Consider the following 24,859-nt stretch of genomic DNA (forward strand, 5'->3'; position numbering starts at 1 on the left):
CCCAACATTTTTTGTATCCCTCAAATATTGACATTCTATTCCTTTTAATTTAAAAAAAATTGAAGTTAATATCTCTAGCAATAGCGGAGAAAATAGTTTGCAACACTTTATGCGGAATGACACCCTGTATATAGTGTATATATATATAAGAAAAAAAAGAATAAAAATTCTCTAAATACTAACTAAACCAAAAAAGGAAAGAAAGAAATGGCAGAAAAAACATGTAGCATTCTCTTCTTAAAGTATTAAAATATTATGCAATTGTTGGAATTCTAAAAAAAAATATCGAACGCAAATGAGGAAATGTAATTTTGAAAAACAAAAATAAATCTTACATATCACCGTCAGATTTACAAAAAATATTATCCCATTCTAATATACAGTATAAAATCCTAGAACGTAGTGCGCGCACCACTCCAGGTTTACTCGTTCCTTACATCTTTGTGAAAATTATAATTAATGCACGTTTCATATGCATCGGAAGCAAATTGTAAGCTATTGAATAAGTAATAACAATTTTTAATTTATTCTTAAAAAAATGCCTCTTTACTTGTCAATTTCGAATCGTTCTTTTTTTCATAATTTACTTCAACTGTTGTGAATTTAGAATAAAGAAATTAATCGAGAAAATAAATATCAAATGCCAGTACATTAGAATTTTCTGCTAAAATAATTTTACAAAAAAAATGTGATGTGACCTCTACGCGTTTTAACAATATATGCGTGTTACGAAGAATAAGTACAAACTATTAATTAAAAAAAAAAAACAATGTTTTGTCTCAACTTATATTTATGTCCATTAAGTATACGCTCTTAAATACAATTTTTTTTATTCATAGAACTCGTATATTTATATACGATCATAAAACGCAACTTATGACGAAGTTCGTAAAGTAAAGAATATTAGGGAGGGCGCGTACATAATATGAAACATCGCGTCGAGAAAAAAGAATGCTCCTTCTCTCTCATTTTAACTCGTTATAGAAAATTCGTCGCGATTATCATCTTTCTTAACATCCAATTTAAAAAAATTTTTTTTATCATTAAAGGCGCAAAGTGAACGTCTGAATATTACGTTTAAGAATAATAATAAAAAGAAAAAAAAAGTCTATTCAATCGACGAGAGTCCAATTATACGGGAATTGGAGCACAATCTGACGTCTCTTTCAAGACTTTGGAAGTCGTTTCGTTAATACAATCTTTCATTCTTAGTTGTTAAGCAATTATTATTCTAATCGTTAAAGATACACAATTAATCGAATGAGTATATGCATCGACGGGGGAGAGGGGGGTCTCATCCTGGAGTGGTGCGGGCCGGAGCCAATGACTCTCTTCAAGATCATCATCTCCCCATTACATCTCTCGATATTAACATAATTTGTGTGAAAGTAATTGTGAACAGTACCTTGCACTTGTCACTCAGTTTGAGTGCAAGCACGTGTCTTCCATCGCTGCGCCGTGCATACGTGCGGACGTGAACACAGGAACCAAGTTGTCAAATTGTACGCATGTGCCGAGTGTATGTGTGTCTGTGTAAGCTAATGGAAGCGCGACAGAATACGCCTGTATTTTTTTTCACTCTTCTATTCGGATTATTTTAAGGCTCTTCGCCGATCATGTTGGAATTGTGACGTCAGAGGCGAGAAAACACATGCTAAAAATTCTTAGATATCATTTCGAAATAAAAAGATATTTCGATGAAACAGTTTCAGATGGCTTTAGCACACTTAAAATACTTTAAAAACTATCCTTTTCCCTTTATAATCAATCAACAGCTGTAAAATGACTGTAATATGAACCCCAGTCTGTCTGGTCTTTGCACATGCGCAATCGTTCCGTATGACAAAGTCTGATATCACGATCATTCTATGATTGTTGATTGACTGTCAAGGGAAAAGAATAGTTTTCGAGGTACTTCAAAAATGTGCTAAGGCCATCTGGAAGTGTTTTATCGAAATATCTTTTCATTTAAAAATCTAAGAATTTTCAGCGTGTTCTTTCTCGCCTTTGACGTCACAATCTAACATGGCCGCGGCGAGGACCCAGGAGCCTTAAACTTTCCTTATGAATGGAAGAAAAATGAAGCTATGCCAGATCGCTCGAATCATTCGGTTGTGTAAATTCAGAAATATTCAGAAAAATGCAGAATAAAAAGATAAATAAATATTCTAAATTATGTTATATATATGTATGAATGTCTCTGTGGATGCTTATTGAAATATAATCATTAATATATTATTACACATGTAGATTCTCAGTTTTTAGTCTCAGTTTTTTCATTCTGTTTTCATGATTTGATGACGGGTTAACGCCCGCGTAAATCGGAATAACAAGGCCATATTTCTTTTGTTATCAAAGACATTATATACAAAATATTTTTATTTTCCTTCTCTTTTTCTCTTTGATTGAGCAACGGCAATTAGCACATTATTATATTCATTTGTTCAGCTACGAAAATATAAAAGTATGTACAATTCAATAAATTAATCTTCATCTAGGGAGGTATATTCGTCGCGCTGTACAATACCCGATAGATGATTTCGAAAAATTAGCTATAGTCCTTAATAAGATTACAAAAAGATCAACTGGCATCTCAATATAGATGGCAATGATGGAATTCTTTCAGAATTGTTTATATATACATACATGTGTCTTTCTCTCTCTCTCTCTCTCTCTCTCTTTGTTTCTATACATATATGCATATATATATATATATAAAGTTCTACACTGCGAAACCGCGTTCGTTTGAGATAAAAGACAAAAGAAAAAAAAGTAGATAGACCGTGATGAAAGAATTTCAATTAAGAAAATATCTGTGTATATACATATATATTTTATATATATATATGTGTATATATATATACGTATATATGTATATATACACCTCTACATATGAATAAATAGGTCCTGTGTTCACTATCACAGCAATTAATCTAGGCAGCAAATTTCAATTGAAAAAAGAATCTTGATCGAGACTTACACGAGGGTCAACAATTGAGAATACTCTGATGATTGAAAGATTCAAAAACCCACTCACTAGCACCCAACGGCTCCCCCACCACTCCAGTGTGCGATAATTTTCCATAATATCGTATTGTTTCACTCTTTCTCTCTCGCTCGTTCACTCGTTCGCGCTCTCTCTCTCTCTCTCTCTCTCTCTCTCTCTCTCTCTCTCTCTCTCTCTCTCTCTCTCTCTCGCTCTCTTTTAATCGCTCTTTTGCACTCTATGTACATTGAATCGATTTAAACGATATTTTACACGAATCTGCCTGAAGATCTTGTATGCTTTACTTTGGTAATCTTTCTTCGATATCAATATTTCCTTCGCTTTTCGCATTTCCTTATCATTCTCACATTCTACTTCCCCTCCTGTCTATAAGGAATCCACTTGCTGTTCCACTGATTGATCACTATGGTTCTCACTGACGTGGCCTATTTGTTCGATCGGTTGTACCGCACTTTGTTGCGCTGAATTCTCAGCTGGAATGGGTGCTTCGTATTGACACTGCTCCTCCTCCCGCTGCTTTAGCGCCAAATCATCGTTAGGGAAATGGTCCGCGTCAATTTCGTAGAGATTGCCGGTTGTCCGACTCTCGTCATTTCTGTAGCTCGTCTCGCGATTGCCGTCCTCGTCATTCGATATACTCGCCAGCTCGTTCTCACCATCATCACCGCACATCACGTCTTGTTCGCGACGAGCTGTCAACTCTTGCTCCCTCTGCATCAGGAGATCGTGTTGGCAGAGGACGACGGAGGACGAAGTGTCAAAGTTATCCTTCGCCTCCATCAACTGCCCTCCACCGTCTTCAGATGCTTTCTTCGTCTTCTTATCACCGTCCTCCTCCGATGACGGCGGTGGCGGCGGCGGCGGTGGTGGTGGTGGTATCTCATCGTCCATCAGTGGTGGACTGACGTTACCCCATCTGGACTTACGGTTCCGATTGCGATTCTCGGATATGTTCTTATAGTCCTGATGCTTCCCTATAAGCTTTTGCTTGTCCCGCGGCAAATGATTCTCTCGCTGTCCATGTCCGTCAGGTTCCTGCCCAGACCATGATGTGGGTGGTCCGCCGCCGCTTCCCCCCTCCTGACTTCTCCACGGTCCGTCTGGGCCGTGCATGGCTGGTGGGCCCATCGGGCCGAATGGCGGCCGGATATGAGGCCCAGGACGACTGCGCATATCGTCGAACGGCCGGAAGAAGGACTCCGCTTCTCTGGGATCAAACGGAGGACCTCGGGGCGCGAACGGCCTCATCCCGGGTCTCATACCTCTCGGGCCCATTCCCCGCGGATGGAACATTAGCGGACCTGCAAAAGATCGCGGCAAGATGATACACACGCACGAGGCACCAATAAACGCGCGCAATTACGGACATTTTCGTAATCGTCATCATTGATCATGAGTGAAAGAAGAATAACCATTCCAATTATGAACAAAATTATGAAAAATAAACTGTATATAGAGCAATTTTATAGAGTATAAGCTTTCCATTAAGGGTAAACCTTGCTTCATTGTAAGAATCGGTCTTGAAAGAAGCCCGCACAATCTTTATGGAAACTGAATTTCGGTGGAATTGGCTAGTTTTTTTCATGTATTGTAGCTTGTGACCTGCTGAACAAAAGATGTAACAGCTTCAAAACTAAATAATGGACAGTTACTGAGTTACAGCCAGTCAAACAACTCACAAAGCCCAAATTTTTCGTGTTTGACTAGCTATAAATCAGTAACTATCTATTATTTAGTTTTAAACCTATTACATTTTTTTGTTTAGCAGAAGCTTCAACATAACTTCAACAATCAAGATTCAATTTTATATAGGATTAGTGCAGGGTTTTTGAATTTATATGTAATCCTAGATGAAATTGAATCCCGATAAAATCAGCTGGTCTTCATGTAGCTTATGATCTGCTCCTGACACATCTTTTGTTTAGTAGATCATAAGCTACATATGAAAAAACCAGCCAATTCCACCGAAATCCAATTTCCATAAGGATTGCAAAGTCCTTTTCGTGAAGGAAGAATAACATTTTGGAAATGTTTACACTTTTTAGATCATAGACTGCGCAGCAGCTGTCTTAGCAGCAGTCTCATTAGTAAACTTTTGTCATTAAATAATAACGATATAAATAATAATAATAATAGTACTAATAATAATATTGAAATAATTTAGTGACTTTTAATGTTTTATTCGGGATTTTACATTCGTGCTTTGAAATATTGAACTTTGTGATTTCTATATTTTTTATATTCTGTGAAAATATCCGTCCTTGGAGGAAGAGTACGAGTCTAGACGGAAAAAAGGTAAGATTTATTAAAAAACACTCTAAGGGTGGAGTCTCATGGCACAAATTTTTCGCGTAACGCGTATCGCGTAACCAATCAGAACATTCAATTCCGCGTAAAGAAAATGCGAAATGGCTCCGATTGGTTACGCAGTACGCATTACGCGGAAAATATCAGTCTATGAGACTCCACCCTAACAGTTACACTCTAAATGGAAAAACTAGTCAGACAAAGGAGCAAATAGTTTGTTTCATATAAAAGTTTATTAGTAGAGGCTAAAACAATTGATTCAAATTGTACTTGTCATAAGAAAAATCCTGTCAAAGCATTGAATGAAAAAAAGGAAAACATTCCGGTTTCTTATTAATAATAATAATAATAGGAGTAGTGGAAATGATCGACCAAAACTAGCAAATAATAAATTTATTTAAATTTCACGACGTTTCGACCATATGATTGTGGTCCTTTTCAAGTGAAACACTGAAACAAAATTTTTTACATATCGTCGGTGACACAAAACACTTTTAGTATAACCAAGCCCAATTTACAAGAGATACCCATACTTACAGATAAAATTAGTTACAATTACATCTCAATTATACACGATTGTCATTGTACAGCATTTTTTATTAAAAAGTCAAATAAATTGAAAGTGCGAGACAGCAGACAACATATCCTCCCGAAGGATCGTCACAGAATAATAGAATTCAAGTAAGCTTACTTACACGACCTTAATTATTTTGTTATAGACATCATTTAAACTCTCTGTATCCTTCTGTGAGTTAATGTTATTATCAAGTTTTTTAATGTAAAACATTTCAGCTATCTCTCTCTTCCTTACATGTTTTTCAGTATGTAAAACATTATATTTATTCCAATCGAAATCATGTTTATGCTCAGACCAATGTCGATTGTAAAAAATTTTGTTTCAGTGTTTCACTTGAAAAGGACCACAATCATATGGTCGAAACGTCGTGAAATTTAAATAAATTTATTATTTGCTAGTTTTGGTCGATCATTTCCACTACTCCTATTTTTCTGACTAGCGATCGTTAATAATAATTAAGATTAATAATAATAATAATAATAATAATATCAATAATATAATCAATAATATAAATATCAATAATATAATCAATAATATCAATAATATAATAATAATATTAATTAACAATAACTATTAATAATGATAATAAATTAATAATGATAAACTAATGAGTATTTTACTTTGATATTTTGGAATTGAATACTTATTGATCTACAATTAAGCTATTAGTATTTTTTCAATTAAACTTATATGTATATTTCATCAGTAAACTGTTTTTTTTTATTTTCCCAAAAACTCGAATATCTGGAATATTATTCTTTTTCCACTCACCCATTCAATTCATAAAATATGTCTTCGTTTGCACGCGCTATGTATATCCCTAATGCTTTCCAACAACAGCTGATAACAGCCAACAACACTATTTAACGCAGTGTACATTTTTACATTTATATATCATTTTTGTCTACAGAGTGATATTTCGGTAGAAGGTAAACTTAAAAAAAACCATCATATAAAGTAACTGCCATCTAACGATGAAATAAGAAAATTAAACAACGTTCCAGCTACAAATCAACCTGTTAACAATGTGTCACGCAGTGTATGATTGTTTCGTTGCTGGAGAGCACAAAATACTCATATTTTATATGTGGAGCATTCCATGTCAAGTGAGCCACTCGGTTTAAAGATGGCTTGACATGGAATGCTCCATGTATACTTTATATTTCGTATGTATTTGTAATATTATAGACGTGTTTTTTGTTTTTATATTACAGGCGGAACAAAGGGATTGAGTGAACAAAAATTCTAATATCCAAAAATTCATATAAGATCAGGGTGATTCACGTAACGGTCGCCACGATTTTTGGGACATTTCCGCCAGTTTAAAAAAAAGTTTATACAGTGAAAATCAATCTGCTTTACTCAAGCTTTAACATGCAATAAAAAATTTTATAAAAAAAATTTTTTTTTATAAACAAATTAATGTCACCTTGAATTTTTTAAATGGAACCATCATATTCTTTTTATATAAATTGATTCCTCACAATATTCTGGATAAAAAATTATAAGGGTAGAATGGTCAAAAAGTGAATAGTTTACGAGATATTTTATATTTTAATCTTATAAAGGTGGTTCTCGTAACGATCGCCACGATTTTTGGGATACTTACAATAATCTGACAAAAAATGTCATTAATCAGAAATTTACCAATTTGTAACCGTCAACAAATTTAACAATAATTTAATGATTGCATACAATTTTACTTTATGTAACATTTTAATTCAAAATTAACGATTTTAAAGCTTCTACAGCGTAATTCTTTGCTATCGAGGAAGTTCACTAAAAACTTAAATAGTAAACAGACTTGACTTTGACCTTATGTTACCATGTAGCTTAGCTATTAAATCTGATCAGGAAATTTTAGTTTGTTATTATTTTTATTTACTATTTACTATTTATTTTTATTTTATTTACTATTTATTTTTTATTTACTATTTATAGTGAACTTCCTCGATAGCAAAGAATTACGCTGTAGAAGCTTTAAAATCGTTAATTTTGAATTAAAATGTTACATAAAGTAAAATTGTATGCAATCATTAAATTATTGTTAAATTTGTTGACGGTTACAAATTGGTAAATTCCTGATTAATGACATTTTTTGTCAGATTATTGTAAGTACCCCAAAAATCGTGGCGATCGTTACGAGAACCACCTTTATAAGATTAAAATATAAAATATCTCGTAAATTATTCACTTTTTGACCATCCTACCCTTATAATTTTTTATCCAGAATATTGTGAGGAATCAATTTATATAAAAAAAATATGATGGTTCCATTTAAAAAATTCAAGGTGACAATTTGTTTATAAAATTTTTTATTGCATGTTAAAGCTTGCGTAAAGCAGATTGATTTTCACTGTATAAACTTTTTTTTAAACTGGCGGAAATGTCCCAAAAATCGTGGCGGCCGTTACGTGAATCACCCTGTATATGTAAGAGTAGATGCACATGCGCAATAAGAAATTTATGAAATATACGCGATGTGTATGCATGTGTTGTATGTTTATATGTGCGTTTGCGCAGGATATTTAGCGTGCAAAGAATATTTTATATTTTTACAGATGTTATGTATATTTTGTATAATACGAAGTTTCTGTACTGAAATAATTTATTATTTTTCAGTTTTTATTTCTTTCTCTATTTCCTCAATCTCTACCTCTAGACTGTTTAATAAAAACAATAATTATTATATGTACCATGTTTTTTTATACAGAGTGTCCCATTTTAAGTGATATGATCAATTATCTTAAAAAAAAACATTTTCGAAAAAAATGTTCCCTATAAAAGTTGTAGGGTTTCGAGGAGGACATAATATCGTGACCTAGAATTGTCTTTGGGTGGCGTTTTTCAAAGTTATTTAGAGGTCAACACAGTTTTTTAAAAATAGAACCATCCTATTGTTTTACATCTTCGCAATATTCAACATAAAAATTATAAGAGTAGGATGGCCAAAAAGTGAATTAATTTACGAGATATTTTATACTTTAGTTTGACGTAATCTTACATGAATTATAAAATTTCTTGCACAATATATTCATAAAATTCATAATATTCATAATATTCATTTTCTGATAATCTTACTTCAATACTTTTATTATGCACAAAATGAGAAATCAATTGTAAAGAAGACACAGTTGTTTTTAAGAAAAAGTAGCTTAAGAAAATGTAGCTGCTAGTTGCAATTTACTTTTTCTTGAAAACAGGTATATGTTTTCTTTGCACCAATTGATTTCTCTCATTATTTTGTGCATAAAAATATTGAGGTAAGATCATCGGAAAATGAATATTATGGCAGAAGAAACAACTTTTTTCTCTCTGGCAAAGTTGAATCTGAACAGTACTTTTTAAATGGGAGCAACTTTAAATGAACGAATAAGCGTTCAATGAGAGAACGTGAATCGGATAGGACGAAAATTCGTTCTGTTTCAAACAGGTTTTTACCCATTATCTCCCTCTTCACTGCTTATTTAATTTGTCAGTGCTTGCAATGAATGGCACCAGGCCCCCGAAGCATTGGACCGCCGGTATCTCTTCCTATTTTGCTCATCTCTCTCTATGCACAGACTGATCATATATATATATATATATATATATATATATATATATAGTACTCCTATATTGCTAGCATAGTAAGAGGAGCGAACGAAAACATTACGATGCAGACAATACCTTCTCTCTCGCACACTTAAGGTCTTTCTACAATGGAGATTTTAGCGCAGTAGCAATAGGTCGTAAGAATATAGTCGTAGCGAAAATAAACCAAATCCATTTTCACAAACGCCGCATTCTTTCGTGACTGTGCATGCGCGTTCACCGTAGAATGTACGCCGTAAGCCGTAGAAAATGGATTTGGTTTATTTTCGCTACAATTACTGCTACGATCTATTCTTACGATCTACTGCTATTGCGCTAAAACGTCCATTGTAGAAAGACCTTTATGTTAGTGTACTTTTGCACGTTTACGCATGTGTTGGAAATTGCCGTCCAATTGCCGTCGTTGCCACCTAATGCCCGTATCACACTAGCGATTGATGATTGCATCTGCGATTGCGACTCGACAAATAGCCGAAGGGCTAAACTCCGCTAAACAGTAATCGCTGGCCGGCTGCTTCCTGATTGGTCCATTTGACGAATCGCAATCGCTAGTGTGATACAGGCATAACAACGCATGTGCAAACATGCCAAAGTACACTAAGTGAGAGAGAAAGTATTGTCTGCACCGTAATGTTTTCGCTGACTCCTCTTATTAAGCAAGCAATATAGGAGTACTATATATGAGACCGATGCACGTTCTCTTGTTAAACGGAGTATATCAAGGGCGGCACACACTCACGTGTCACGCATGCGTACCGTGCGCACGCCACCCCTGATTTATGCGTAACCTAAAGTGCTCATTCATAATTTAAAATTGGTAATTCGTTAATTTAAATAATTAATCGTTAATTTAATAAATATTAAATATGAGTCTTAAATTCTTATTGTTCGTTAATTTAAAGTTGCCTCATTTAAAAAGTACTATTCAGAGACAATATTTTACCAGAGAAAAAAATTGCTTTTTCTGGCACGGACAATCACGCGGTGACTTTCATGTTCGCGAATTCTAGGACACTCTGTATATGTAACTCAAGTGATTACTATTACAAAATACGATTTGAATACTTTAATAAAGATACTATATAGAAAGATTAATTTTAATCTTAACGGGCAAATATCTAGAAATCACTGAGGTTTCAGAAAAAAATATAATAAGTAAAAAATGTTAAAAATATAAAGCATGTAATTTGCAGCAGCTACATATTTTTTCTTAAAAGTAATTGTGTTTTTTTTTTATAACAATTAAGGCTCCTGGATCCTCGCCGTGGCTATGTTAAATTGTCGGAGGCCAAAAAATACACGCTGAAAATTCTTGCGTGCCATTTTTAGATACAAAGATATTTTGATGAAACTCAACTTCAGATGGCTTTAGCATACTTTCAAAATAGTCCGAAAACTATTCTTTCCCTTTGACAGTCAATAACAGCTGTAATATGACCCAGCCTGTCTGGTCTTTACACATGCGCAGTCATTCCGCATGACAAATATCACGATCATTTTACGATTGTTGATTAATTGCCAAAAATAATTTTCGGACTATTTTAAAAGTGTGCTACAGCCATCTGAAATTGTGTTTCATCAAAATATATTTTTATCTAAAGATGCACGCAAGAGTTTTCAGCGTGTATTTCCTCGCCTCTGACGTCACAATCCAACATGGCCGCGGTGAGTACCCAAAAGCTTTAAATGAAAGTATAAAATTGTCAAATTAAAGTATAAAATTTTAAATTAAAATATCACGTAAATTATTCAATTTTTGGTCATTCTATTTTTATAATTTTATATGCCAAATATTGCGAGAAATTTATTTAGCTAAAAAAAAAATAAATAAATAAGATGATTTTATTTAAAAAATTAGAACTTTTAAATGACTTTACAAGACGCCACCCAAGAGCAATTTTAGCTCACGATATATTAAGTCTCCCTCGAAATATATACTTTACAACCGTTTACAATCTTTGTCTGATATTTTTTCTCAGGGTTGGGAAATAACGCGTTACTTGTAACGCCGTTACCGTTACAGTTACTTGTTTTCGGGAACTGTAACGGTAACAACGTTACAAATTTTATTTTAACGAAAAAAGTAACTTCGTTACATTTTTCGTAATGAGTAACGAATTTAACCGTTACTTTTGTCGTTACTTTTTCCGGATTTACTCGGTATAATTTTCATATAAAGGAACATATTGATAAAAGTAGAAAGCGTCCTATTTGACTATTATTACATTTATTGCATTATGTATGTTAATTCGCATATAGTATTAGGTTGTTCCATATGAAATGTCTAATTTTGTAATGTCTTTTTAAAGCTTTCTTTGTCAATAAAAATCTTTATATATATTTATACATGTTTTATATATCACTTTAAAGTTCAAAATTTGCCTTTTTATATCTGATTTTATTCCTTTATTTAAATTGATTTCGAATGTATTTTTTCAACATTTATTTCAATTTGAATAAACGTGATTTTTGCGTGCTTTTTTGATATGAGTAGAAAAGGCCATGTTACAGCAGCCGCTCAAAATATTAATGCTGCATGAGAACATTGTCAACGAAGGTCTCAGGTCCACGATCGTTAATTATAAGGCTTTTATCTTCAAATTTAAATTTTTTATACTGGTGCGTTAATGGACAGTTCTCGCCGAATGCAGCATTAATAAAAAATCACGTTTATTTATATTAAAAAGAATGTTGAAAAAAATACATTCAAAACCAATTAAATCGAACAAAATTAGATATAAAAAGGCAAACTTTGAATTTCAAAATAATATATAAAAAATGTACAAATATATAAAGATTTTTATTGACAAAAAAGCTTCAAAAAGTTACACTGCAAAATCGGACATTTTATATGGAACAATCTAATATTCATCCAAATTATAAAAAAAAGTAACGAAAATTGTAACGACTCGTTACGTTTTAAGTAACGAGTTACTTTTTAAAATTATTAATGAGTAACGGTAACGAGTTATTTTTTAGAAAAAATAACGATAACAATAACGAGTTACTTTTAAAAAGTAACTTTCCCAATCCTGTATTTTCTTTTCTAAAATTCCGTGATTTCCAGATATTTGTCTGTTAAATTTAAAATGTATCCCTCTGTATATAAATATTTTTCTATCATTATATGTAAGCATTTATCTATAAATCAAAAGTATTTTGATGTTTCCATTTTTCAGATGGTATATAGAAACTAATGTAATAATAAAAATTGATTATTCTGTTAAGATATATAGACATTTCAATGTTCTAATAAGAATAATTTTGATAAAAATAATTATTTTGTTCCTCTACCTACACACATGCCAATAATATTAAAATCGCATATGTATATCCGTATATGTATAAATTTTTATGTAATATATGTAATATGTAACTTATATGTACTTTTTTATATGTAATATGTAATAAGCAATGCGCAATTCTTGTTAATAGAAAAAAAATACCAAGCAATCGCAAATAGAAAAAGTTCTGTCTTACCTGGTCCTCTGGATCCTCGCGGTCCAAATCCATCGGGACCGACCGGTCCCCTCGGCCCCTTTGGACCCATCAGTGGCGGCATTCCGAACACAGGCTCCATCGGACCACCGAAAAACTCCCTTCTGCGGGGATCGAAATCCGGCCGTTCGTTGTGACTCCTAGGATCAAAGCTATCCTGCATCCGCGGATCGAATCCGTCGCGCCTCATCTCATATTCGAAACGCTCGCGCTCGTATTCGTCCACAGGTGGTCTACGAGCGCGCACTTCCGGTCGCTCGAACTCCTCTCGAGCCGGGCCCAGCCTGGCCGGCGGAAAGTCGTCAGGCCGCGGCCCGTTGTGACCCAATCTGCCCTCGTAGTCCTCCGGGAACAGGCCAGGCTGCATTCTGGGATCCAGGAAGTCGTCCATCTGCGAGCTCCTTGGACCACCCCGAGGTGGAAAATTTTGCCGGTCAGACCGGTCGGTTAGGCCGCGCTGCGGAAACTCCCGCGCGTCCTGCGGTCCACCTCGAAAGTCCGGTCCTCGCGGAAAATCTGTCCGGTCTGGTGGCAGGACTCCGCTGAATTTCGGTAAATCCATCAAAGAGATCGGCATGTCGTTGAGTGGTCGCCGCCCACCAGCACCAGCACCAGCACCAGCAACAGCACCAGCGCCAGCACCAGCACCAGCACTAGCACCAGCACCAGCACCAGCACCAGCACCAGTACCAGCACCAGCACCAGCACCAGCACCAGCACCAGCACCAGCACCAGCACCAGCACCACCACTACCAGCAGCAGCAGCAGCAGCAGCAGCAGCAACAACAGCAGCAACAGCAGCAGTAGCACCACCACCACTTCCTCCTCCGGGAGTTTCTTCGAAACCCCTGTCATTTCGCTCGTTGTTGCGCTCGACTGTTCGGTTGCCACGTAAATTTCTATCCATTCGATCGTCCAACGGCAATGTACCATCCGCCAATTGTCGCAATCGATCAGCCAGACTAGGCTTGCCTTCCTTCTTCGCCATGCCCTCGCCCTCCTGGACGTTTTGATTCTGTGTGCTCAGTCCCTCCGAATGTCTGACGCTCTCCCGACTCTCTCGGGCCTCCCGATTCTCCCTGTCGCGTCTATCATCTCTCTCCCTGTCACGACCCTCGCGATTATCTCTTCGTCTATCACGACCGCGATCCCGTCCTCGTCCTCTGTCCCTACTACGATCCATCCTGCACTCGTTCACATCCATACGATCCCCGCGATCCCGATCGCTCCGATCTCTCCTCTCCCTGTTCTCCCGATCGCGTTCCCGTTCTTTGTATTCGCGCACCTGATCGCTCTCTAGACGACCGTCGTTCACGTTGCTGCCCATATTCATTGCCGCGATCAGCTGATCGCTGAGATTTGGTTGTTTATCCTTGAGTACGTTGCTACTCAGGCTCTGCGGCATCGCATCCTCCATCTCCACGTCCATGTCATCCGAGTGATGCTGCTGTTGAGGCAGTTGCATCTGCATCGGCGCAGGACCGACTCCGTACGGCTGTCGAAGCATCGGCAAATTCGGCATACTTGTCTCTGTGGTGGGTGGCGGTACTCCGATAGGTGGAACGTTGTGCGGCATACCTGCAATATTTCAGGATCTCTTTGAGTGCTTTTCAATAACGTACACAAGCGTGTACAACCATACACAGCTGAAATACTGTTTTCTGTCACTTCATGGATACTAACATTTTTACATTTGGTATCATTTTTTTCTATACAGAGTGGTATTCCAATGAACTTTTAAAAAACTTAAGGCTCCTAAGTCCTCGCCGCGGCCATGTTAGATTGTGACGTCAGAGGCGAGAAAGCACATGCGTAAAATTCTTAAAAGCCATTTTTAAATGAAAATATATTTCGATGAAACACTATATTTCAGATGGCTTTAGCACACTTTTACAATACCTCGAAAACTATTCTTTTCTCTTGATAGTCAATCAACAACTGTAAAATAATCGTGATATCAGACTTTGTCATGCGGAATGATTACGCATGTGCAAAGACCAAACGGACTGGATCTCATATTACAGTCATTTTACAACTGTTGATTGATTATAAAGGGAAAAGGATAGTTTTTGAGATATTTTAAGAGTGTGCTAAAGTGATCTGAAGTGCTGTTTCATCAAAATATCTTTTTATTTCGAAATGGCATCTAAGAATTTTTAGCGTGTTTTCTCGCCTCTGACGTCACAATTCCAACATGGTTGGTGAGAAACCAGGAGCCTTTAAAAAAATTTGAAACTTTGAAAAAGCTATGTAAAATGATTGCCCTGCTCTCTGGCGATAAATAAAGTAAAAAAGCTAAGAAGCATTCCAGCTATAACCATGTACGACTGTGTTCCATTGCTGGAAAGCATTTTTTGTGTCCTATTTGACTGTGTAATTAAATTATTTTCATCGTGGATTTAATTAAGAGTTGAACCTGAGAATAATATGACTGCATTAACAGTTAGTGCTGAAGATCGATAATTCTGATTATCGATCTTCTCTTTTTTAATTTTTATCTTATATTAGTATTAGTTATCTTATATTAATATTAGTATTATATATTAGTATATTTTTTAAATCTCGGCCAAGATAAGAAAATATTATCATTGTTTTATATTTTACAATTGTTTCATAAAAAATACAACAAAAGATATGAACCAAAACTAAAAGTTTATAGTAACAATATCTATATAATTTTTGTGTTAAAAGAAATCGAAACTTTAGCGCAATCTTTCATTTCTCTTATACATTTATTTATATATTATTACGTATTATAGTTTATAATTTAATATTATACTAGTTTCAAATTTGTATTATAGTTTTAATTTTTATAGGTATTATAGTTTCAAATTTAACAAAAAGAAAATTAATAAAAATAGCTTGTAATATTGATATACAATCTTGCAACAAATGTAAAATACTTCATATAGATATAGAGAATGTTTACAAAATACTTAGACAAACTTTATTTCTCATGTCAAAATAAAGAAAAAAATTGATATCCATAATAAAATATGAGTGGTTACGAAGTTATAAAACAAAATTTGTGCCAACGTTATTATTAAATAATCATAAGTAAGCACTTACATATAAGAAATGTTTAAAATGGTCGCCATTTAATTGAATTTTACAGATTTTTACCTATGAGGATATTTAAAACATCTAGTATTCGCAACTTATTGATAACAAAAAAACCTTATTCCAATGCATTATTAATGCTTGTGACATTATACAAAATCATCCAGGAACCTTTGAAATAATTCGACAATCGTTCACTATATCAATGGCTATCTTCAATTAAATGACGGTCATTTTGAGCATTTCTTATGAGTTAAGTACTTACTTATGATTATTTAAGCCAGAGCTGTCCACGTTTTGCACTTTTCGGCCGATTTCCGAGGCTCACCGCCTAGCGGCCCCTACTTACGCTCGAGACCTTAGCAACGCGTGGCCCGATAACCGTAGTTGCTAAGGTCTCGAGCGTAAGTGGGGGCCGCTAGGCGGTGAGCCTCGGAAATCGGCCGAAAAGTGCAAAACGTGGACAGCTCTGATTTAAGCCTACGGCACACGGTGCGTGTTTTCTTGCTAGTTTTGCTGATAGATTCGTTGCGCGCTATTCTGTGGGCTGCGTTGCGTGCTGTTAAGATGGCAGTGTTGTTAGTTTTCGCTTCATACGATTATTAAATTAATATTCGAAATATTATATATAATAATAATATTGTGTGTATATATATAATAATAATAATAATAATATATGTTTACTGTCGTGCATTGCTAATTGACATGCCATGATATTTAATTTATTTCACAAATCACGCATCAAAAATAGCACCGGTTCTATCTTTGAAATCTAGCATGCTAATACGCATGACAGCACGCAGCGTACAAAATTTCTAGCTTCATAGCTAGCATGTTAGCTAGCATGGTCGCTCGCATGCGATTTAACAGGAAAACACGTACCGTGTGCCGTAATTTAATAATAACATTAATATAAAATTTGTTTTACTATAACTTTGCAACCACTCAAATTTTTGTCTATGGGTACATATTGTATATATATATATATGCTTTTTTCCTTATTTTGACGTAAATAATACGCCCTAGAAGTTTGTCTAAGTAAGTATTTCATAAACATCCTGCATATATATATATATATATATATATATATATATATATAATTGTAGAAAATAATATATTGTAAAGCAATGTGGTGACTAAATAGTCATAAGATAAAACGTGAATAAATATTGACGTTTTATCAACAATATCACGCTTATTGTGTACATACCGGTGGAGTTTGGCTTATCCGAAGGCGCTGCAGCAGGTGCGGGCATCGGAATTTGCGTCAATAAACTTACGCCAACACCTGCTCCAAATGGCGAATTAACTGATGGTGTCAACATGGTCTGCATCATCCCTGGTGGTCCCAGCAAACTCTGCATATTGGGTGGCGGAACTCCGATCGGGACATTGGGCATTAATCCATGCGTCATTTGTAGGCCCATGTGACTAATCATTCCTGTAAGATTCGTGACACATAAGAATTATATTGTCCCGTAATCTAAAAATCATAAGAGGTAATAGAGGGTGAGGAAAGGGGCTTCTACCTACCATTTTACTCTGTGTTTGTATTCGCATATATTGAAATATTATTTAAGTGCTTATAAGTTTGCTCAATGTTTTTTCATTACATATTGTTATATGTAATTCCTTGCAAATCTGTTTGTATAATAAATAAAAGCTTGTCAAAAGTTGTCAATGATAGAGAAAGATTGTACATATTCCTGTAATAAAAATATGTACAATAGCAAATTATATACTTTTTCTTGAAAATAACCATGTACTTTCGTTACACCAATTAATTTTTCTCACCTTAATTTTGTGTTTATAAAAGTATTGAGGTAAGATTATCGAAAAATGAATATTTTACAAAACATTTTATAGTTTATATAAAATTGTTAAATTAAATTATAAAATATATCTCAAATTATTCAATTTTAAATTATTCTACTCTTATAATTATGTCGAATATTGCGAAAAATCTATTTATATAAAAAAATTTAAGTGATTTCATTAAAAAAACTAGGTTGACCTTCAAAAGATCTTGAAAAATGAATTTAATTAAAATTCAAAGTTATTAACTTTTTTCCCCCTTAAAACCTTTTAACTTTGAAGTATTTTCTCGTATATAGTTTCACATAATTTTAGCAATATTCGACTATATATATATACATATTAATTAAAATGGGACATCTTGTACATTAATTAAGACTCCTAGGTCCTCGCTACGGCCATGTTAGATTGTGAGAGGCGAGAAAGCATACTCTGAAAATTCTTAGAATTAGATGACATTTATAAATGAAAAGATATTTCGATGAAACACTACTTCAGATAGCTTTAGCACACTTTTAAAATACCTCGAAAACTATTTTTTCCCTTGACAGTCAATCAATATCTGTAAAATGATCGTGATATCAGACTTTGCCATGCGGACTGACTGCACATGTGCAAAGACCAGACGGACTGGACCTCATATTACAGTCATTTTGCAGCTGTTGATTGATTATAAAGGGAAAAGGATAGTTTTCGAAATATTTTAAGTGTGCTAAAGCTATCTGAAGTGCTGTCTCATCGAAATATCTTTTTATTTCAAAATGGCATCTAAGAATTTTTAGTGTGTTTTCTCGCCTCTGACGTCACAATTCCAACATGGTCGGCGAGGAGCCAGGAGTCTTAATTTTTTTTATTGTGGGCGTGCGCGTGTATAATTTATAAAGAAATAAGTAGAAGACTGGTGCTTGGGAAATGTCGCAATAATAAATAATAGTAAACTTACGTGGTACTCCGGGCATCGTAAAGGCCGGAGGCATCATCTGCAGCTGCGTGTTCGGAGGTGGCAGTAGCGCAGCCGATGTTGGCGGTCTGATTGGTGGCGGTTGGCTGGTGTCGACCAATTGCTGTTGCTGCGAATTAGCCGACGACTGTATAACGTTTACAATACCGTCTGTTAACGTGGGAATAGGCGCACCAGTGGCAGCAGCAAGTGCTTGGTGTTGCAGTTGCAGCTGTTGTTGTAGAATATCAGCGCTCGTGCCAGCGTGCTTTAGTTTTCCTATGAAAGAGAATACAGTTTTAGGATCTATTACATATTACAATATATTGAGTGTAAAAAATAATGTAATAAATATACAGGGTGTCTCTAAAGTCTGACCCAGGCTCTTTATCTCGGAAACGGCTTTAGATATGGAAAAATGTTTCAGACAAAAGTTGTAGGACTTGAAGGGGGACAGATGATGAAAATATGGACTTGACCTTCGGTGATTTATTGAAAGTTAGGTGAAGGTCATCGGTGTTTTCTTAAATGGAACTCTCTATTTTTTATTGCATATTCTTGTAACCCTTGTCGAGACATTTTCAAAACACTACCTATGTGGGTCCTTTGCGCAAGCCGTTCCTAAAATACGAAGCTTTAAAGTTGACATATCATCGGCATTCGCATTATCCGATGTACACCGCGGAGAGGTTGTTCAGTCAAATTTGTACATCAAGTGGCTCTAAAAAGGGTAGACTTTGTGTGAGTGTGTGTGTGCTTCTTTAGTAAAACTTTTCTCTAATTATTTTTCTTCTAGTTATTTTAATATAAGGGAAAGGAGTAGAAAATGGTAGGAGAAAAATTTTACTAAAAAAGCGCGCGCGCGCGCACACACACACACACACACACACACACACACACACACACACACACACACAGTCTGCTTTTTTTAGAGCCACTTGATGTACAAATTCGACTGAACAACCTCCCCGCGGTGTACATCGGATAATGCGAATGCCGATAATATGTCAACTTTGAAGTTTCGCATCTTGGGAACGGCTTGCGCAAAAGACCCACATATGTAGTGTTTTGAAAATGCCTCGACAAGGGTTATAATATGCAATAAAAAATAGGGGGTACCATTTAAGAAAACATCGATGACCTTCACCTGACCTTCAATAGGTCATTCAAGGTCAAGTCCATATTTTCATCATCTGTCCCCCTTCAAGTCCTACAACTTTTGTCTAAAACATTTTTCCATATCTAAAGCCGTTTCCGAGATAAAGAGTCAGACTTTAGAGACAGCCTGTATAATACACAAAATGTATTTTATTTTTTCCCAAATTTTAGCTACTCTTATTTTAGAAATATATAAAATTGACAATATTTTCATTAAAATAAAATTTGTTTCAGACTTGACTTATGACCAATCTAAATTACACGATTTCATAGTTTTAATTGGTTTGATCTGATTTTAATCTCGCAAGTTGGTTCAAATTACATTACTTTATTTTGTATTATATATGTAACTAAATTAAAACTTGCAACTTTTTTTTTATAGAGAACTCATTTATAATGGATTCACAGAAAAATAGTAATAGTAAATTGTAAACACGAAGTAAATCTAAATTGCTAACATGAGTGTTTTTTATCCCGCAGACCACTTTTTCAACTGAGTTGCTTATTTTATATGCAATATATGTCACATAAATCGTCTTTCTTTTTCTCTCTCTTTTTCTCTTTCTACATACAGACAACTCAATAGAAGACACACCTTTCAAATGAGGAGGTAATGTATCTTCGTCTATCATCCCGCCTTCTTCCAACAATTCCAGGTCTTGATCAGTAATGTTGATCAATTTATTCCAGGGGATATAGCTGACACCCAGTTCTACTTCCCAATAGTCTTTCCATTCCTTGCCTTTCACGCCTTTACCAGGCGCCCATGCTAACTGTAATTGAAATAAATAAATATGTGATATGAATTTTTTTTATACTATTCAAGTTATGCTGCAAACAATTATTTACCGTAATAGCTTTGCCTTGCATTTTGTGATTCTTCAATTTTGTAAGTGCTCGATATGCATCCTGCCTTCGATTCATACATATAAAAGCACAACCTCTCGGTGAGATTAAGTCAATACTAACAATATCGCCAAGTTCCCCGAAAGTGTCAGATAATTCTTCTTGATGCACAAGCTTTGATAAATGTCCCACCCAAAGTGTTGTACTGCAAACTGAAAATCGCATTTGTTATTGTCTTTTTTTATTTAGACGAGATGTATAAAAATAAAAATCTTAGAAATATTATCTTAGAATACATACCACTTAATTTATCCCTAACTATCGGTGGTAAACCGCGTTTTCGTCGCTCTCTTTCTTTCTCCCGCTCTTCTTCCGTCAACTTTTCTCGGCTATCATCGCGTTTTCTATCGCGTCCTCTGTCTCTTGAACGAGATCTATAAAAAAAATTATATATTTATGTATATAAAATATAAATAAATATAAAATATAATATATAATAAATAAATATATATATATATATATATATATATAATTTATAAATATAAAATAACATATATGTAATAAATAATATAAAATAATATAAATAATAATATAAAATAATGTAATATATAGGTATATATATACAATATATATATATATATATAATAATAATAATAATAATAATATAACAATAAATATATAGATTTGTCTTTTTTCATATTATCAACTTAATATTTCTCAAGTTTTAATTATAAATACAATTAATTTGACTTAATTCTAATTTTAAATAATTAATATTAAATTATTTTAAATTACCTTCTTCGTCGCGATCTACTTCTAGAACGAGATTTTCTATCTCTGTCTCGATCTCTGTCTCTATGACGTGGGGACCGAGACCGACTGTGATGTCGATACCGGTCTGGCGATCTACTTTGCGAGCTTGTATTTTCGCAATTTACAATTTCTACACTGCTACTATCACGTCTGGCATTGTTTCTGCAAGTAAGATGCTCATTTAAAGAGAACTGAAATTATTTGAATTTGATTATATGATTATTTACCCAGAATAGTCTTGCATTTCTGGACGTTCGTCGAGCAACGGGCTTTTTTGATTCTGATGTGCAGATTGATTGATTTGTCGAATGTTTGGTAAAGATTGCGACGTATATGGCAGAGCTGGCGGATAGCCAGGCGGTGGTTGACTCATATCTTGTAACACATTGCTGTTAACATTTGATGCGTAACTTTGGGTATTTGGTTTTAAAATATCAGAAGGCTTCAATTCACATTCAGATGCAAATGGAAGATTCTACAAAAGAAGAAAAGATTTGATATAAATAATTATTTATAATAAATATATAATTTATGATATAATATTTATAATATACAATTTATAATATATTTATAATAAATAAATAAATAATAAATTAATTAATAAATAAATAATTTATAATAAATAATGATAATATAAATATAATGATAATATAAATCATATTTTCCTTCTATATATATCTTAGATGAAAGATTTAAGAAAATAAAATTACTTGAACAACTTACAGGAACAGTTTGTGCTAAATGTTTATCAAATTCTTCTTCCTGCTGTTTCATTTGTTGCAACTTGCGCATCTTCTCTTCCATTTCGTATTGCGAAGAAGAAGCGTTGTTTTGTAATTGTTGTAAAGTTTGCAACTGTCTCAGAACCTTCAAATAACACAATATATGCAATATATGTTATTAAAAAAAGTTTCATATTTTTTTTATATTTGATAAGTACCTCTGGATTTGCAAGCAACAGCCCCAGGCTCTCTAGACTACTGTTTGCTGAAACCGCATTGTGTTGAGTGTTAATCGATGCAGCTGTGTTTGGAGAATTAGCAATAACGACATCATCATCCTCCTCTTCACCATAATCAAAATCTAGCAATTTCTTATCAAATTTGACTGAACTCTTTGGTTCATTTACAACATCTTGCTTTTTCAAAAGTAACTGTTGTAAACATTGTAACTGATCGAAAATAGAAGAGTCCATTTGACCGGAGTTAGATTGACTCTGTATAAAAAAAAAAAAAAGAAAAAAACAATTAAATCAATGAATGTTGATCAAACCTATAATGTGAACAGAACAGTATTAATATTACCAGTAGTTTGGCATTGGCTATATTCGCTGCTTCTACTTTTGTTTGTGCAAGCCATATCGGATCGATTGTTTTTCCAGTTAAAAATAGTTTTGAATCCTTTACAGCATTTTTAATAGCAGATGGTGGAGTCTTAGTGACTGCATTTACGTTACTTATATTATTTCCAGATGATGTGTTTAATGTACCTAGCAAATATTAAGATATTAATTAGATTTATTAATATAAATTAAGACTTTGAATTCACACAAGGCTCCAATAATTCATAAAAACATTAAAGAAAAAGTAATAGGAGTAAGTGCAGTATATGGAGCACAAATAAATTTATTATAAATTAACAATACTAATCAAAAAGAGATAAATTTTGGTCCCTTTTTTGGACTTTTATCAGTGCATTAATAAAATTAAGATATAAAAGTTACATTACACTCAATAAAAATGCAATAAAGAGAAGTAAATTGATGCTAAATAAACAGAGAAGTATAGAAATGCATCTGTTATTTATCTAAGATTTTAAAACATACATTTTCCATTTGCATCTATATTATAAAGAATATTTTTTATACAAATGTATTTTTTTATTTACCATTGCTATTTACTGGCTGCTCCTTATGTATCGGATGATTTGGATCAGCCAGATCAAAGAGTGGTTGAATAACTTCTGGTGGGAAAACCGCATTCTTTTGCCAAAGATTCAATACACGTATAACTTTGCTTTTATCTTCTTGCGGACACTTTAAAAGATTGAGAAAAGTGGTCTGCATATTTTTTGCAAATCGTGGGGCAAACACATCTTTTTCCATCCCAAACTGATGTCGAGATTGTCTGACGATTGAATCTATTACATATAATCCTGGTACTTTGTATTCCGCCTTGCACTAAAAAAAGAAAAAATATAACAAAATTAGGAGATATTCAGATACAATATTAGAAAAAAAATTTAAATGAATACACTTACCTTTTGAATAAATTTTTCCACACTTTGTACAACATGTTTATAGAATTTTATTGCTTTAATGGCTCCCCGTGTAAGTGAATTCATCTTGGCTTTCGAAATAGGTGGTTTAACTTCGTAAAGAGCGGACAGCTGTAATCAAATTGCAATTAATCATAATTTTATCATAGTAGTAGTAATGAATGGTGCTATTACAGTCCTTGACAACATCTAGATCATAGCAATCCATTGTATCTTTTCGCTCTTATAGTTAGCTAAGTATTTTGCATCCAATAATTTGTTTTCTCACAATAACTGTGATATAAAGAGTGCACATGTATATTCCAACAGAGAATAAATATATCGTATCATCGCGTTTGTGCTATATTGAAACTACATTAAATGCGTTCAAGAAAAAAGAGAATTTTGAATATAACACAAGTATAGTATAGCGACTATAATATAGTAAGTATATAACTAAAAACGCGCGCGCGCGCGCGCGCGAGAGAGAGAGAGAGAGAGAGAGAGAGAGAGAGAGAGAGAGAGAGAGAGAGAGAGAGAGAGAGAGAGAGAGAGAGAGAGAGAGAGAGAGAGAGAGAGAGAAAGAGAGCGAGCTTGGAGACGACGTGTCCTTATTCGCGCGAAACTGGAAGGAGACTCGGGTTGAGGACGAAGCTCTTCCTCGAAGAAAGAGAGAACTGCCCTTACGAAGGTCGCCTCCGAGTGTGGAGAGATGCTCCTCCAGGGGTATCGCTTACCTCCGCATTGAACGCCTTCACCGCCTCCATCTCGCGAGGTGAGAGAGAGAGAGAGAGAGAGAAGGAAGAGTCGTCGCGCTGCTGTTGGTCGTCGTCGAGATGTATCTCACGCCGGGCTTAACGCAGCGTAATAATGCGTTGTCCGCTCGAAAACTCGCATGTCTTCCTTCGCTCGCCGCGAACACTATGTAGCCGAATAGCAGCAGTACCGAGCCATACCATATCCAAGATGGCGAATCGCGTATTTCCCG

General features: G+C 34.5%; 1 protein-coding gene across 1 annotated transcript; it reads right to left on the reverse strand.

Moving 5' to 3' along the window:
- On the reverse strand, nucleotides 1-24,859 carry Isha (Insulator su(Hw) mRNA adaptor). Its single transcript, XM_083045207.1, has 15 exons — nucleotides 24,609-24,859; nucleotides 23,875-24,003; nucleotides 23,503-23,794; nucleotides 22,920-23,104; nucleotides 22,556-22,831; nucleotides 22,339-22,482; nucleotides 21,843-22,090; nucleotides 21,598-21,777; nucleotides 21,103-21,236; nucleotides 20,806-21,014; nucleotides 20,552-20,729; nucleotides 18,802-19,077; nucleotides 17,254-17,484; nucleotides 12,966-14,561; nucleotides 1-4,308 (listed from the first exon to the last, which is right to left on the reverse strand). The coding sequence occupies exons 1-15, from the start codon at nucleotides 24,636-24,638 to the stop codon at nucleotides 3,374-3,376; spliced, it is 5,043 nt and encodes a 1,680-aa protein (XP_082901333.1). The 5' UTR covers nucleotides 24,639-24,859; the 3' UTR covers nucleotides 1-3,373.

This window comes from Prenolepis imparis, unplaced genomic scaffold (genome assembly GCF_030444845.1).
Source record: "Prenolepis imparis isolate NDT839.2.m4 unplaced genomic scaffold, iyPreImpa1.0 SCAF_9, whole genome shotgun sequence".
Classification (NCBI taxonomy): domain Eukaryota; kingdom Metazoa; phylum Arthropoda; class Insecta; order Hymenoptera; family Formicidae; genus Prenolepis; species Prenolepis imparis.